At 38.8% G+C, this 17619-nt stretch overlaps 1 protein-coding gene across 8 annotated transcripts in view; it reads right to left on the reverse strand.

Annotated features, from left to right (window-relative positions):
- NHSL1 (NHS like 1) overlaps window positions 1-17619 on the reverse strand; it is a 140245-nt gene that overhangs the window by 59183 nt on the left and 63443 nt on the right. Inside the window, exon 1 of one of the 8 annotated variants that reach the window (XM_033143881.1) lies at window positions 6466-6676. The exons of the other annotated variants lie outside the window; for them this stretch is intronic. Coding sequence (XP_032999772.1) covers window positions 6466-6661 — 196 coding nt within the window. The 5' untranslated portion in view covers window positions 6662-6676. Of the gene's footprint in view, window positions 1-6465; window positions 6677-17619 lie in introns of those variants that run through there. 8 annotated transcript variants of the gene reach the window in all.

Raw genomic sequence — 17619 nt, forward strand, 5'->3', positions numbered from 1 at the left:
AGCCAAAATGCTTGCTCTGGCAGAACAATCATGTTATTGTGACATTGAATTGCTCTCAATATAATTAACATTAAACACAGTCCTGGTCTATCTGGCAAACTATGTTTAATTAAAAGCAGAACAGCTTCTGAACTGCCTCTTCCCAGCTATACAGGGAGATAGTGAGGAGGGGAAACCTCCAAGCCTGCGAAGGGGCTAGGACGGTTCATTCATGTCTTCCTAAATCAGGAGCAGACAACAAGGTGCCCTCCAGGTGTTGCTGTACTACAATCATCATGATCCCTGACCACTGATCATGCTGGCTGGGGCTGAATTCAACACCTGGAGCACACTGGCTACCCCTGTGCTGAACCAAAGTTTTTTTTGTGATGTACACAGTCTGTGCTGCAGCTCTAGAATTGTTTTAAAATTAAAACCAGAAAAACCCATGAACGTAGAACAAAAAAAGATATCTGTGATCATATCTGACTCACAAATTTAGCCATATAAGTAATATAAATAAGGAAGGTTTCTTTGGAGTATGGCAAGTATAACTTAGTGAGATAATATAGGTTCCACAGTCACAGAACTCCAGCTGTCAAACACACATCGCTTCAGTTGTCTAGCTTTATTCTTAAATCGTTTTCAATGTTAGTAACAAAGAGCACAGGAAACACAGATGGGTCGTATTAGGATGACACACACATTTTCTATGGTCCCTACACTCTGTTCTCTGAAGATACAATTGCTCTTTCGTTTCCCCAGTTCTCATAATGAATTTGCCTCAGTACATTCACAGAGGTCTCCCATATGGTTAAGACGCATGCAAGAATTAATATGCAATTAATAAGATGGTTTGATCATCTGCTTTTGTTCAAGGAAGCAGCTGGTCCACATATCAGATGCTAATTAGACAAATTAAGATTAACCACTTTTGTTCTGTGATGAACTGATAGCTTACTGTAGCCAATCCTTTTAAGTCTTCTAAAAGGGTGTCAATAAAGAAAGCAAATATGGGATAGCATAAGACTTATTTCCCGGGGGGGGGGGACTATTTAATATACAGAAGGAACCTGACACTCTATCTTGGTCTAGCAGGAAATGTATGAACTACAGAACAATATTTGAATTTGGGTGTGGGAAAAGAAATAAAATTTCTTTATTCCTTCAAGAAACATTTAAGTTCTGAGGCTATTTGCTGACTCCATGATACTTAAGTTTTTGCTGCTTTTTCCTTTCTGTTGTGAGAAATGTTTTGGGAGGGCTGACTTCAAAAGTGCCTGGCTAATTATTATTTTTTAGAGCAAAGAAGTGATTACTACACTACACAAAATACACAGTAGGTAGTGTTAAGATTACCATTTTGCTAGTAAATCACTTCTCTAAGTGGCACTACTATCAGGGAAAGTGGTTTCTGCGATAGTTGTTGAAACTGCCTTGTTTTTGTCAAACGGTTTGGTAAAGAAAGAAAGTCAGGCACTCATACCTGTTCTACCTGAAACATTCACAGTTCCAGAAATCCTGCTGCTGGTCATGTGCAGTCAGTTGCTGAAAAGCTTCTCCAAACTTTTTTTTAAAGTCACAACGGAAGATCAATCAGCTTCTATGAGATTTGTTTTGGCTTCCCCTCTATGTCATGTCCAAAGGCAACCTCATATATGCATTAAGGTCTATCATGCATAAGCAGAGAGGTGCTCCTGGTAACAGTTCCAAAATTGTGGAATTCTATGCTCTTGGTTGTTGTTGTTCAGTCGTTCAGTCGTGTCCGACTCTTCGTGACCCCATGGACCAGAGTACGCCAGGCACGCCTATCCTTCACTGCCTCTCGCAGTTTGGCCAAACTCATGTTAGTAGCTTCAAGAACACTGTCCAACCATCTCATCCTCTGTCGTCCCCTTCTCCTTGTGCCCTCCATCTTTCCCAACATCAGGGTCTTTTCTAGGGATTCTTCTCTTCTCATGAGGTGGCCAAAGTACTGGAGCCTCAACTTCAGGATCTGTCCTTCTAGTGAGTACTCAGGGCTGATTTCTTTGAGAATGGATAGGTTTGATCTTCTTGCAGTCCACGGGACTCTCAAGAGTCTCCTCCAGCACCATAATGCTCTTGGAGATTCACTCAAATCCAGACTTGAAGAGGTGCAATAGTTTTGTTTTTGTTAATAGAATTGCCTTTTGGTGCTCGTTTTATGCTTCATTCATCATAAATGGCAGATTTCTGTATCAGGGAAGGGATCAAAGCACCTTCTCCCTCATCAGCATTTCCTGACCAACACATAGTAATAATCACTGTCAGAGCTGATAGCACTAACCAAATCCTCATGCGCAGCAATTGCAGAGTAAATGGGAGAGTGCACACATCTGCTGCCAAGTTGAGTTGACAGCTTCAATGAATTGGGGCCATCATGTATTTATGTCTGACCAGTGAAATCTCGGATGTGGGGGACTGGAATTCAGTTCCTTGAAGTAGAATTCCAAACAGACATTACAACCTGCACTGGTTCCATGGTGATTAAACTAAACAGATTACAATGCTCTGGCTTAGGTGATCTGGAACAAGCTGCTATAAACCTTTGGCTGGCTGCCCTTTCTTCTCTTCTCGTGTGAAAAACGAAAGACTGAAAGCTTTTGCTGTCAGTTTTGACTAAACCACTATCCGCATTCTGTGCAAACTCAGAAAACCATGGTTTACTCTAGTTAGTTAACAAAGTAGGATATACATACACTCTTTCAGTAGTTTCCGTTGCCATTGATTCTAGTCAGTTGTTACTCTTTTATGATAAATTCTTTTATAATATTTTTTCATAATAAAAGTAGCAAAATGTCCATCATAATTAACAACTAGGATAAAGTTATTGGATTGCAGGGAGGAGACAATGCTTCACTTGCCTGCCATTAGAGGATTCCTGGAACATGCTAATGGTAAGCTGTGTTCCAAAAAATGGAACAACGTGCACTGAGAAAATAAGTATACCTCCCTGTCTGAGCCACTGCATTAGGAAAAAGAAGGGGAATAGCCGTCCCTTCACATCTTTCCACAGGAAGACACTCACAACTAACAAGAACAGTTTATACCTCACACTTGCCATTCCAGCAAGAGAGCACCCTCTAGAACAGTCTTTACCAACCTTGGGTCCCCAGATGCTATTGGACTCCACCTCCCATCTTCCCTGACCTTTGCTAGCTGGCTAGAAATTAGAAGAGTTGTAACCCAACAATATATGGCGGACACAGGCTTGGTAATGGTTCTAGAGCATAGGAGGGAAGATGCATCACACTGAAAGCATACAAAACCAAACAAGCAATGTAAAGCTGGAATGTCTAACTTTTCACTGCATTATTTTGTTGTTGTTGTTCAGTCGTTCAGTTGTGTCCGACTCTTCATGACCCCATGGACCAGAGCACGCCAGGCATGCCTATCGGTTTAACCTTTCACTGCATAGCCTTTTACATAAAATAAATATGATTTAGTTACAAAAATGCCAGTTACCACTTCTGCCCAGAATATTCCCAAACTGCATATGAGCATCCTTGCATTTATTCTATTTTCTCAACATACTTCATTTGAAGGGATTAATAAAAATTGTTTCTGATCAAATGACATGACAAAGATGGCTAACAGACACAAAAAAGGAAGGACACTGCAGGCAACACTAAATAAGAAATAAAGAGGTTTCTAATACTGCATTTAAAACTGTAAAATGTTTTCTCAGTTAAAAAAAGGTTTCCCTTGCTCTATTAATTCACTTCCTTACAAAACTATTGAAGCAGTTAATCTAGTTTAGCTGCAACAACTGACTGATCAAGCTCTGGAATCTCCTAATTTAACAATAAATGGCATACATTCTATTAGGAAGACCTTTCCTAAGAGAGCTCCGTATAGATTTACTGAACAAATACCCGAGACAAACATATGCCTCTATGAAATGAAATACTGTTTAACTATGTACTACGGCTGGCCATCTGCCAGCAGTCAATCTAGGTAGTTAGGTTTGTGTGTCACGGTGGACGTGCAAGTAATGATGAAAACGATATTAGCAGGGCACTTTGCTGGCCTACTGCTTCCATTCTGTTCCGCCCTCATTGCTGGACTGTGGCAGTACACTGCCTACCTATAAGGAATGAATACTCAACCCAAACAGGAGGAGAATGCAACATAGCCATGCTATGTGCAAACAATAGCTTCATGTATTTATGCAATCATGTATTGACTGAAAGTACTGGAAGCCTGTTTTTTATATATATACAAGACCCACTCTACAACCCTGTTCCTTATTAGACAGCCTTAAAAATACATCAACCCACCAAGCTTTTCAAACAAGCTGACAGATACCTGGCAAATCCGCTGCCCACTTATTGCTATAAACTACTACTACTACTACTATTACTACTACTACTACTACTACTACTATTTATTTATTTATTTATTTATACCCCGCCCATCTGGCTGGGTTTCCCCAGCCACTCTGGGTGGCTTCCAACAAAATATTAAAACACAATGGTCTGTTAAAAGATTAAAAATAGTAATTTATTATTTATACTGATCCTCTCCCAACTTTTCTATCACTAAGATCCAGCCACTAGGTTTTTAAAAAGAAAGCATGCAGTACGTAGCTTTCTCACCCACCACCAACCCTAACAAATACTTGTATGCATAAAGAAAATATGGCCATAGGGAATGCAAAACCAGTAGCCACAGGCGACAACAGATGCACAGGGACTGTTTGCGACCCTGAGGTCAAAGGGGCATGGCCATTCCTACAATTAACATTGCCTTCAAGCATTCTCAAAGTCCATATTGACCTATTCTGTCCATTTTTCTATCTAATTTGCACCTGCTACTGGGCCTAGAATGAGAATAAGCAGAGTTATTTTTGTTTTATGTTTGGGACATTTGGGAGTTTGGGGTTTTTTATTTTTCTTAATTAAAGAAAGCTTTCAGTAGTTTCTGTTCTTCAGTGCTTAGAAACAAAGCCAAAATGAAAGACAGAGAATGAGAATCCTGCCAGCATATTCACATATTGCATCCAGAAATCACTTAGGCTGCTCATAGATCTTACTTTATACTTTGCAGTTCTGTTCATTAAAACAATGTTAACAAATTTCATTGAGAAAGAGACTATCTTTTCCCAAAGGAAATCACTTTATAATTTGTTTCTGCAATAACAAATTGAATCTGTTCTTCAGATGTGGATTGCTATATACTATTTTAAGATTTTAAACAAGGGAAGAGGGAAGTTAGACCTACTGAGTTTCCATAAATTCCAAAAACATGCTAAGGAATGGGGGATAACTTTTCCACACAATATTTAATGGGGAAACATTAATATATGAACTAGTGGTTTGATCATTTTAAAGCAAAACTATTCAACTTGTTCAGTAACATCATTAAAACAAAAACAATATTTATAATGAAGCAGGACATGCCTATTTAAGCATTTGAATTAATCTAAACACAGGACAATTAAATATATGACAGTTATAATTCTAGTGGAAGGTTATTTTGGCTCATAATAAGGATATACAACAACTGTAATTGCTTTATACAGTGAGTTTACATTTAAAGTACCTGAATGTTAAATGAGAACAGTTTAAAGGTCAAAGAAATCAGTAACGCTGTGCTTTTTTTAGTTTTGTCACTGTCAAACTTTCCATGAAATGCTCCCTTGGTCACCTGATTTTAGAAGCATAATTTCAAAGGCTGTTACTATCTACCATCCCCTCAAAAGGAGTACCAAGAGCAGTGTGTGGTGTGTGTGTGTGTGTGTGCACGCAAGATAAGGCACTATATTATTTAAGTAACTGACAACCAACTACAGAATATCAGAATGAATGGAAAGGAGGGGGGGAATCCAGCTGGTGAATTAACTTACTCATTGTAAAAAATAAAACACAAAACTAATGGCACAATCTCAACAGGAAAGTTCCCTTTACAGTATACATAGTGGTTGTTTTTCCTCTCTCACACACCTTTCTAAGCAGTTGAGGGTCCCTGCTTGGGTAGAGAAAGTGAAAAGTGAGAAACAATTATGCTTAACAGAACCTAGCTGCAAACAAATGCAAGATTAGAAAACTTTATTTTCAAAAGGGCCATTATGACTCCAGTATTATTTTCCCTACTGGAAATACAGGATGTCCTCATGGCACCAAACTATATTATATAAACACTGAGTGGGAGTAACACTGATTTAGTCATTCAACGTTTTAATACAAACACAATTCCATTTACCGGTAACTATAATGTGCTGTAAAGGAATAAAAATATGGATATGTTAAGATGAAGCAGACTTTCTACAATGGTGAAGTCACAACATTTTATCACAGACTTTGTCTTTACTCTAGAAGGCATTCTATTTATGACTTTAAATACATCTCTTGAAATTTATTTGATTGTATATTGCCAAAGAAAAAAACACTTATCTATATCCAGAACAAAGATTATAAACACCCTGCTTTAACTGTTTTAGTAAAAGACACGATGCAACCTTACTTGGCCACAAGGTACCGTTGTCTTTGCTCAGCCATTTTTTCCTGAAGTGCTCATGGACCTTAGTGTGACTGATCTCCCTTTTGTTGGAATACAGTGGAAGAAGTTCTTCATCGTCATCATAGCTGGCCTGCCATTTACTTCTGTGCAGGCAACCAACTACTGGATCAGAAGGCAGGCAGTGTACATAGGCAATCATTTTAAGATACAGCTCCAAAAAATATCCCTGGTACTTGTGATGATAACCTATCTATAAACGTTTCAGGTAAAAAGAGGCAGTGCTTTCTGGTGCACTGCAGATCTTGCCCTTCTCACTGGGCTAGTTTGGTCTAAATGAACCAATTCAATTAATGAGCTATTTAGCATAAAATCATCTGAACTGATTCGCGTAAGCAAGTGCCATTTCAGCCCCAGATGCAGACTCCAACTGGGACCCGAAGATATCCACCAGACCTGTAAAAACATCCATCCGAGACGGATTTTAGACTGGCCTCTTTATGCTCCAGCTGAACTCTGATGCTTCTCTTAAGCTTTATCCCAGATTATTTGTTACTCTTTGGACAACAGGTACAACCACACAGATGGCCATATCTTAAAAGCTTATTTAAAGCTAAGTTACAATGTTCACTGCAGTACAGAGAGCTACAATATCAGAACATTGCAGAAGTGTGTTGCAACTTATTTTGTTACTACAGAGAAAGGTGATGAAAGAGAGAAAACTAACATTTAAAAATGTGTTTGTGTGGACTGGAACACAGTTATTAAAATATGGAATGAGGTGAGAGACATGAAAGTATTTAACAAGACTTATTAGGGTTTCATTAAAAAAAACCACTAAGTTGATTCAAGTTAAATCTACTGGCGAATAGAGTTGTAAAACATTTTATAAATACTGAGCAAATGAATCCTTTAGCACCTTCTGGAGGTAGGCATTATCCCTATTAAAAAATGAGACAGAAAGACTCAAAAGAGGTTTAGCATGTTGTCTACGGTTTAAGTGTAAAAGCCAGGATTAAAAGATACTCCCAGGGATTCCAAGGCAAAATCCATAGCAAAGTTCTAAGTTTCCTGAGCATGCCAAAAATAATATTCAGTATTCCATTTCCGAATAAAAGGGTGAAATTTCCTATATTCAGAATTGTATTATCTCTAAATTATAATTCCATAGCAGATAAAACAGTAACCATTACTCACGCCTTCAAATAATATCCACTGGATTAGTGGAGGGGTTGTATTAGATTGTGCCCACCAATCCATCACTAAACTGCCACACAGGCCCAGTTGACAAATAACACTAGGCTATAGTTTATTTAATAAACCAAGAGTTATTCCACTGACAATCAAACAAACTGTGCCTTGTTTCTCTCAAACTTGGCTTTTCCCCCAACTGCTCTTGCCTCGTGCCTATGGGTACTTTGACCACCTCACTCCAGACACTCACCAAACAGACCATAGTTAAGGAAGAGTGCTGGACTCAGACCGCAGTTAGAAGAAACCAGGGTTCATAAGTCAACAACAAACCATGGTTTGAGATTGTGGGGTTTCTTAGCAGTAAGGAAATCATAGTTAAGATGTTGGGCGGTGTTCACACATGACACAAAGCCATGGTTTAATAAACTATAGCTTAAATAATCAATGATTTATCATTTATTGAAATGAAAGGCTGTAGCTGTCATACCAGCCAAAGTGGACAAAATGCACTCCTGGCTACCAAGTCTACCAGGGCTTCCACAGTCAATGGTGAATCCAGGAGCACACACAAACTACAGACTTGGGTCTTTTAGAACGAGTGCTATCCCTTGCAGCACCATTCGTAACAACAACAACAACAACAACAACAACAACAATCATTTTATTATTTCTCAGCCACTCTGGGCGGCTCCCTGCAGAACAGTAAAAACATGGTAAAACATGAAACATTAAAAACTTCTCTAAACAGGGCTACCTTCAGATGTCAGCTAAAAGTCAGATAGTTGTTTATTTTCTTGACATCTGAAAGAAGGGTGTTCCACATGGAGGGTGCTACTACTGAGAAGGCCCTCTGCCTGGTTCCCTGTAACTTTGCTTCTTGCAATGAGGGAACCAGAAGAAGACCCTTGGAGCTGGACCTCAGTGTCCGGGCCGAACAATGAAGGTGGAGACACTGTTTCAGTGGGCCAAGGCCATTTAGGGCTTTAAAGGTCAGCACCAACAGTTTGATTTGGGCTCGGAAACACACTGGGAGCCAATGAAGATCCTTTAGGACCGGTGTTATATGGTCCCAATTGTAATTCTCCATTCCCAACTACTCCTAACCTTCCTATGCTGAGTGGGTAAAAAGTCTGGTGATAACTTCTAAAAGTGTACATCTAAATACATTCAGGAGCCTGCCTGCTACTGTGAACTCTGCATTATCAAGATTCTCCTCACAGTTGAGAGCCTTGATAATGCAGAGTTCAGAGTAGCAGGCAGGCTCCTGAATGTATTTAGATGTACACTTTACATTAGGCAGTTTCCTAATGCTACTAAAATAGTACATGTCATTTAAGTTTTGATTCCCATCTTTTTTACTGTGTGCTCCTTTTTATGCTTTCATCAAATTTAGACTGTAATGCTACATGTCTTTCAGAGCTATGGCTTTCCCCACTTTTTAAAACTGAGATCACATGTCCTGAGCCCTTGGGATATAGTGGGCTATAAATTAAAAGTAAACAAATACATTCTTAAAAAAAAAAAGGTTGTTGCTGATGTTGAAACAAAAGCCATTATGTGTGTGATATTAGAGGATTTCAGTCCATCCCATGCAGCTGCTGAAGCATCCGAAAAACATGGGACCAAAGATGTACTGCCAAAAATAAAAAAGAAATGTCTCTAATCTACAGCAACAATGGAATGACAAAGCTGCTAAGGCTGGTACATCCTAGCACTATGAGAGCAAAGCATTCTTTACATCAGTGAAAAGCAGCAAAATTTACAGTTTGCTTTAACTAGCAATTCAGATAACAGTTCAGACAAGTTTAGCAATGTTGGCCTGCCAATTCAAATGCATTACAATCCTGGATTACCATTGGTAACCAAAAGCAAGCATCACCTCCTTTTTCACCAGCCTTCCACTATCCCTTTAACAATTTAAAAGATCCAAAGGAAGTTGCCCCATTTGACATGAACTGTAACAACAATCTTTATTTTTTATGTTTGTTTGTTTGTTTTTGTTCTGGTTGTTGTTATATTTTATTATTTGTACCACGACCATCTTACTGGGTTGCCCCAGAGATTCTGGGCAGCTTCCAACAAATATAAAAGCATAATAAAACATCAAACATACAAAACTTCCTGATACACTGTTGCCTTCAGATGCTTTCTAAAAGTTGTATAGCTATTTATCTCCTTGATATCTGATGGGAGCATGCTCCACAGGGTGGGTGCCACTACCAAGAAGGCCCTCTGCCTGGTTCCCTGTAAAATCATAGAACTGTAGAGTTGGAAGGGACCCTGAGGATAATTTAGTCCAACTCCCTGCAATGCAGGAATGTATAGCTATTCCATATGAGAACTGAACCTGCAACCTTGATGTTATCAGCACCACACTCAAACTTCACTTCTCGCAGTAAGGGAACTGCCAGAAGGTCCTCAGAGATATATCTGCCCCCAAACTCTGTTTAAGAAATGTAGTGTTCTTCAAATATTAAGGTCTTATAACACTGAATGGAAACACAAGTGATGGAGGAACAGGTTGCAATCTTGTTCCTTTGCAAGGTTTACCTTGGGAGAGGTAAAATAGAAGAAGTGTTGGTGTATGTGCACGTGTACAATGAAGGACACACCCATACGAGATCTCTGGGTGGGCCTCCGGTTCCGCAGCCCCCATGACAGCGAAAGATCGTTGGCAAAGGAAAAACAAGGATGATTGAGGGTAATCATGCCTGCAAATTCCCCCCAGGGATTGGGGGGGGAAGCTTCACTCGCAGTTCATCTCGGTACCTGGCTCTCGCTCTGGTATGGAATGCGAGGGGCAGAGAGGCGCTGAGTACAAAAGCACTTCACTTGCCGAAAACCTTCCAACGCCACCATTAAGAAGCAGAGGTTCTCCTGTTCATTAGAGCCTAATTGGACTAAAGTACAGGCGCGTTCTAGAAGAGATGAGATCACGAACTGCGGTACAAACCAACTGCAAGGACTTTTAAGGTTTGAACCTGAGATAAGACTTCATTTGGTGAAAAAGATGGTGGGGGAGGGGAGAATACGGTTTCTTTATTTAAAGGTTTCTTCTCTGCATTTATGATTCAGCAGCCCTCCTCTGGATGTTAGTTCAAATTATATTTGTACAAGTGAGGATGGAATAGGATTATAAATACGGAATATAACATCAAACAGAACTGTGTGTGTAAAAAAAAGGAAAAAAGGAGGAAAGGAGGAAAGCTCTATTTTGCAAAAGGTTTACAATAGAAATTTAGAGCTGACTCTTCCCCATCCTTTATTATTTACAAAGTGAACTGAATAATGCTAAGAGAACTTGGAATTTAATTTAATTGGAAGCATAACTGCTGATATATTTTCAGCTGGAAGGAAAGATGAAAGGAGTCTGTGAACTGCTAAAGAACTTATAAGGTTCTTTACTGAGTCATCTGCAGTTTGACAGACCACTCTTCTTCCCAGGCTGAGAGGAAAAATGGTGACAACCGTTTATTTACTGGGGCACAACGACTTTTGCAGCTCTTGCTAAAGTTCTCAGTGCAAAACAACAAACCATGGGACAGAGCAATGGAGAAATTTCTGGAACATCAATGTGATATCAGCTCTGCCCAAGGCATGACTGATAACAGCAACAATCAGGGAAAAGAAAGACATCTTACAAGGACAGGAAAAAACAAAATGAACAGAATAATTGCCACACACAGGAACAACAAGGATATAGTTTGAGTTCCTCACTTGCAGTTTTATAAATCATTTAATGTGTCAACACAAATAGAAGTTATTAATATTGCAGCTGTTGTATAAGGGATTATTATTATGACCAGAATGTAACTGAAACTAATAAGATTTTGGTACACTGAAATAAAGAAAATCATCAAACCATCAAATCTAGCATGCGGGAGGCCACTGTAACTAAATTATATAATTCGGTATTTGAATGATTGGTATTAACAATTGTATTTTAAATTGGTATTGTTATAATGAGGCTATCATTGGACTGTAATTGAAAACTAATAAAAATTTATAACAAAAATGAGATCTCTGGATGGCATATTGAGCAACTTTCAAAATATTACATAGATATGCGGCTTTAAAGCAAAGGTCGTTATTCTACTTACTAAGATGAATCCCAATCTGAAAAGTGCTTTACAGTACTTCAAAATAATGACAGGTGACTTTAATTCAGAACACAACAGTAACCTTTAATCCTATACTACAGTACAGTAAGCATGGGAATTATTTTTCTCTCCCCTTCCCCACATCCAGGGACACCCTGCATATTGACTGGCAGGTGGGGGGCAGGAAATACTTCATGTATAATAACACTTACATGAGTTATTATTGTTATTTCTGTTGTCTGGCCTTTTACCATAATCAAGACTGACTTGTTTGTTTGCTTCACACACAAAGCCTCTGTGATAATTGTTTCATAACATGGGGAGGAGGTTAATGGCAACCAATGCACAGACACAGACTCACAGCCATGATGGCTATTGTTAAGTATACCCAAAAAGAACAAAGAACTAGCAATGAATTCTGAAGTTTGCTTTGGGCTCTTTTTAAATTGCAACAAACACTGGAACCCCCAAAAAGGAACTGGAAGCAATGTGGCAGACCTCCGGACATTGTTGCACTCCAACTCCCATAAACTCCAGACAGCATGGCCAGTGGCCAGACCCGATTGCAGCTTTAGTTCAATAACATCTAGAGGGCACAACATTATCAGTGTGACATGTTTTGGACCCTACAGGTTCTTCTTCAAACAAATAAAGATTTAGAGTTAGCAAAAGAAAAGCTGCTGTAGCATATCTAAATGTTGAATCTGTATTTCTTTCCCTGAAGAAGAACCAGTAGGGTCCAAAACGCATTGGACTAACAAAGGTCTCTCTTTTGTCTACCACATTGCTTTTTCCTTCTACTTCCAGTTCTTTTCTATTTACAGCTCTGTTTTGAATTTGCCAAGTGGAACAATTTATCATCTTACTTTGGACAGCAAAGGTGAACAAAACTATTTACAGCTTAATGAAATCTATATTTTAGTTTTCCTGCTGGCACATTGCCTATATGATACAGGGGTCACCAGTTAAAGTACAGATAGTTAAAACCCAGTGGCTTCCTACAAATAACCATCACCATACCATCTCATCTTAACTACACAGCAATGTAATCAATATAAAAGGAGCTAACTGGTTCCGCTTGAAAGGCATGCTGCGTAATATATTTCAAATAAGGAAGTTTAAATTAAACTACAATGATAACCAACAAAAACCTGCAAAAAGATCAAGGCACCCAGGAGGTCGAATGCAGCACAGCAGTGTAGCATATCATGATTTGCTATGAATTATAGCATTTATCTGTCATTTCTACAATTCCTCTCTTAAGTCGATGCACACTGTGAGGCCTTATGGCAAATTGCAGTTCTGAGCAGCGGTCCCTAGCATTTAGAGGCAATGGTTTTAGGGCAGTAACTATGTAATTGTGAACAAATAATATCAGCAGGTTATATAGTTAGGGTATCTCTGGCTGTGGCATGACTGTTTGTACTAAATAACAGCATTTATATGACAATAACAGAATTTCCTATGTACATGATAGCAAACAAAACAAAACAAAAAAGAAATTGATATTTCTAACCCAGCATCATAGAAAAAAAATATCTGAAATGTCTGAAAAGGCAGCTAGGGTTTTTATTTATCTAAATATATTATAACTTACCTTTTTATGCTAGGTTGGGAATGGGAAATACAGGTTTAACCCCCCCCCCTTTTCTCACACAAAGACACAAAGCTTCACAAGGTAGTTTTGGGAACATCAGTGTCACTCAGCATTGTCTACCTTAAAGGTTTAGTGAGGCTAAGGCACCACCATGGGCTCCTTGAAAAGGGTTGAATGCATGTGTAACAAATCATTTAAATATAGGACTTGGTCCAGGAGACCTAGGTGAAGTAAACATAACATAAATACAAAACATGAATGACCATTCTACTCCCTTGTAACTTTTCAATACTTTCACAAACAAGATCTTTGCACGTTCTGATTAAACAGAACTTGATCCACACACCACAGATTAATGTTTAGATCAGAATTTAGTTATCCACTTACTCTTACACTTCCTGAATGTTCTGATCTGGTTCTTAGCTCAATAACAATTTAGAAACGTATTCTGGGAGAAATGTATTTAAAAGCATTATTTCATGCAGATTTTTTTAAGAAACAACAAATGCAAACAGGATACAACAGACCTTACTGATGAAACATACCGGTATTTGAAAGTACTGGAGACAGACCAATTCATCCACTCCTATTCAATGGCCTAGTTGGCACGTCACATAAAAACCACAGTTTAATGTGAATGTGTGCTTGCTGGCACACACTGCTGAAACCTTCTCACTGCATCCCCCCGCCATTACTTCTGTTGCCATGCCACCAGGAAACAAGCCAGAGTCTGGTATGTTGTGACTTCTAAACTGGGCTCATGTTTGTTACTTCCAAACAAATTGTGAGCAGTAAGACAAAAGCAGAACCTTGGTTACTGCTCAAGCTTTGTTTGGGGGAAAACAAAATTATGAGCCCGAACAAAATTATGAGCTCTAGCTTGTTTCCCATTGGCATGGCAGCACCTGGAATGGAGGAATAATGCAGTGAAGACTTTCAGTAATGGGCATACACACACTGCGCATTCTCATTAAATGGTTAATGTGGCTTAATGTGAATGTGCAGTAAGGGAAGTGGCAATAAAGAAAGACACCAGTTAAAATATCAAAATCTTGCTATTGTTGCATGCCACACCAATCTCCAAGCGGTGTGAGATTCCAGGAGTTCCAGGTGCTTACCCAGGCTCCATGTCTCTTTTTGGAACTGAGGCACAGTGGAGACTGTGGTGTCTTTATGGTGTATGGTTTATTTATACGTCAACCTAAGCGTATAATGGAGGGATTCACAGCATCAACACCCCAAAAGAGTGTTATTTCTTCCATAGCCACAGCCTTGGATTCAAACAGAAATTTAACATTGTTCTCTGGCTTACAAGCCAGCAGTTTACATCTAGGTCACATTACTGCTCAACTCTCAGCTCCAAACTCTGGCTCTGTACCTCACCAGGAGGCTAGCCTGGCTTGATTAGCTTTTAACACTTGCTGGATCCAGGGATTAGAAGTCTGGCACCCCTGAACTCATAGCACTATTGAAGTCATGTTTAAACTTAAGCCATTAAAATCACCTGAAGAAAATATTGCCTTTGGCATGCAATACTATGAAAAAGATGTGGTTTTTTTGTTGAGACTGCTAGTAATCCAACACTTAATAAAAATTCTGATGAAGAACAGTTAGGATACATTTCAAATAAATCAATGCCCACTAATTTTAAGCCTTTAAAAGCTTGTAAAAGAAAGATTGTGTGTGCACTATTTAAACTATGTGCTTGAAATTTCACACTCACTTTGGTACTAAAATTCTTCCCATACCTACAGATTGAACAGTTGTACATATTTCTATGGCATTTGCTCTGGTGAGAACACTTACTTTTAAAATAAATGTGACATAGGATGTGACCATAGAATGTGACAGTAACTGCCTGCTACCAAATTTGAACATCAGCATTGTGATACCATTCCCTTGTTTGCTAAGCCATTAATGTTAAGCAAATCAACATTAATTTGAAGCCATGCAAGAACTGTGTGCTAATACATGCAACATGAGCTCCTCCATGTCAATTCTCCCTTCCTACAGCAGAGAAACAAGCCGTGGAGTGACTGGCTTACTGCTATGTCTGAACCAGCACTTGTGATTTGTTGCTCTCCAAAAACCACAACAACCACTTCACACACAGTAAACCACAAATAAACCTTGGGCTGTATCCAACTAAGTTATACTCAGAGTAGAACCAATGAAATTAATAGAACTACATAAGTCAGGTCCATTAATTTCAATGAGTCTACTCAAATAAGTGTTAGCATTGGATTGCTTTCTCCAAGTGAGGAAGTAATAAGACTGAGAGCTTCTTGCCCAAGGGCTCCTGAAACCTAGAAACAGCACTGCTCTTGGTGCTGGTTTGGATATCTAGGACATATTCATCAATTAAGACCCACCTGCTAAATCACAGCCCTTTCCTTCAAAAAATTCCATCAAAATGTCAACAGCAACAGATTGAGAGGAGTGAAGAAATGTGTCACACAGTCACTGCAAATAGAAGCTACTGCTGCTAGTTAAGAGAGACATGAGTAAATACAAGTCCTTGACCTGTACATAGTTAACATGACCATAAGAACTTGCTTCGTTCATATGTGAGATCATATTAAGACTTTTTAAGAATTGCAGGAATTAAAGCTCCTCTAGCCCTGCTTTTTTCTTTTTGTAGGATTAAATTTGTATGCTCTAGAGCAGGAATGCAGACATCTTGACCACTGGCCGAAATGTTTGGGGCTGATGACAACTCCCCCATCACATTTGGAGGTCCACAGATTCCCAATCATTCCTCTAGAGTACTGTTGGTTTATATGGAATTTGTGTGTTTCGTGAACATGTCCTACGAGGAAACATTAAACATTCTTGCCCTCAAGAAAGAAGACTGAGAGAGAACATGATAACACACTAACGTCTGATACTTGAAAGGCATGCCTGTCTGTAGTATATCGAAATCTGGAGTAACGAATTATGTTTACAAATTTGGGTTTGTTTGCTTTTGTATTTGTTCAGTTTGTTTGTTTGTTTTTGGAAATTGAAAAAAATCATTTAAAAAAAATACCTGAAGAGCTTTCACACAGAAGAACAAAAATGCTTTTTTTCTCTGTTGCCCTTGAGGGCAGGGCTAATGGGCTTAATCTACAAGAGGATTGATTTCAGCTCAACATTAGGAGAATCTTTTCGGCAGTGGCGGGCTTCGCTGAAGGTCTTCAAGGAGAAGATGGGCAGTCATGTGTCCAAGACGCTCTCACTCCAGATTTTCTCCATCCAGTAAGCAAATGGACTGAATAGCCTACAAGGGAAGAGCCTGTCTAACTTATGATTCTATGAACAGTATGTTTGAGATAAAACTATGGTGATAAATGATAGCTAAGGGGAAACTGAAGAGCTTGCCACATCCATCTGAAAACTTTAGTGTCAATAAATAATTTTTCATATAGGTTGCCCAAAATAATTATTTGCTAGTAAAACTCTGGTTACAATCCTTGCCTTAATATGAACAACAATTATAGCTTTACTACTGAGTTCAGAACAAGAAGCACAATTGGATACATTAATTCTAGCCTAATTAAAATATGACCACAAATTTAAATTGAGGAATTCATACTATAAAAGCAGACACAGTTTTACTCTCTTTCTTCCTAGGAGGAACAAAAGTACAAGGTACCTAGTTTGACTTAGGAAATGCATGTGTTTTGAGACATTAGGGGGGATCTGTTTCTGATTCTAAACTTTACATATTTGCGAATAACATTGCCAAGAAAAGAATCCAAGGAATGTCCTTACATGTATACTACACATGAGACAACTGGAGAGCAAGCCATTGATGTCTTTTAAAAAAGAGAGACGATAAATCAGCATTTGTATCACAGATCTTTCCTCTAGGGAGCAATAACCACATGCCCTGGATTTTTCAGGGATGGTCTCCAACATAACTTCTTACTATTATTAGCAGAAAAATATTCCTCCTGTCCTCCTTCCCCAAATCCACAGCTGTAAAATATGTAAGGCTGTGGCATATGCATCTTTAAGTGCACTCACAGAGCTTGCATACCTTCTTTACAGCACCCTCTGCATTTTCTTTACAATGAAGTCATTAAGTGATCTAGTCAAATAGAAGCTCTCTCTTCAACCCTGGCTAACATACTGTGTCTAATCTGACCTTACTTGAAAGTAACTTTGGAAGTAAAAATATTTTCACCTCAACTCTCCTTCTGCATTGTCCCTAATCCAGTCTATTCAGCTGCCTGATTTCAAAAAAATATAGTATTTATCAATCTTTTTTTTCCAAAGAATAAAAAC

Source organism: Lacerta agilis, chromosome 3 (genome assembly GCF_009819535.1).
Source record: "Lacerta agilis isolate rLacAgi1 chromosome 3, rLacAgi1.pri, whole genome shotgun sequence".
NCBI lineage: Eukaryota > Metazoa > Chordata > Lepidosauria > Squamata > Lacertidae > Lacerta > Lacerta agilis.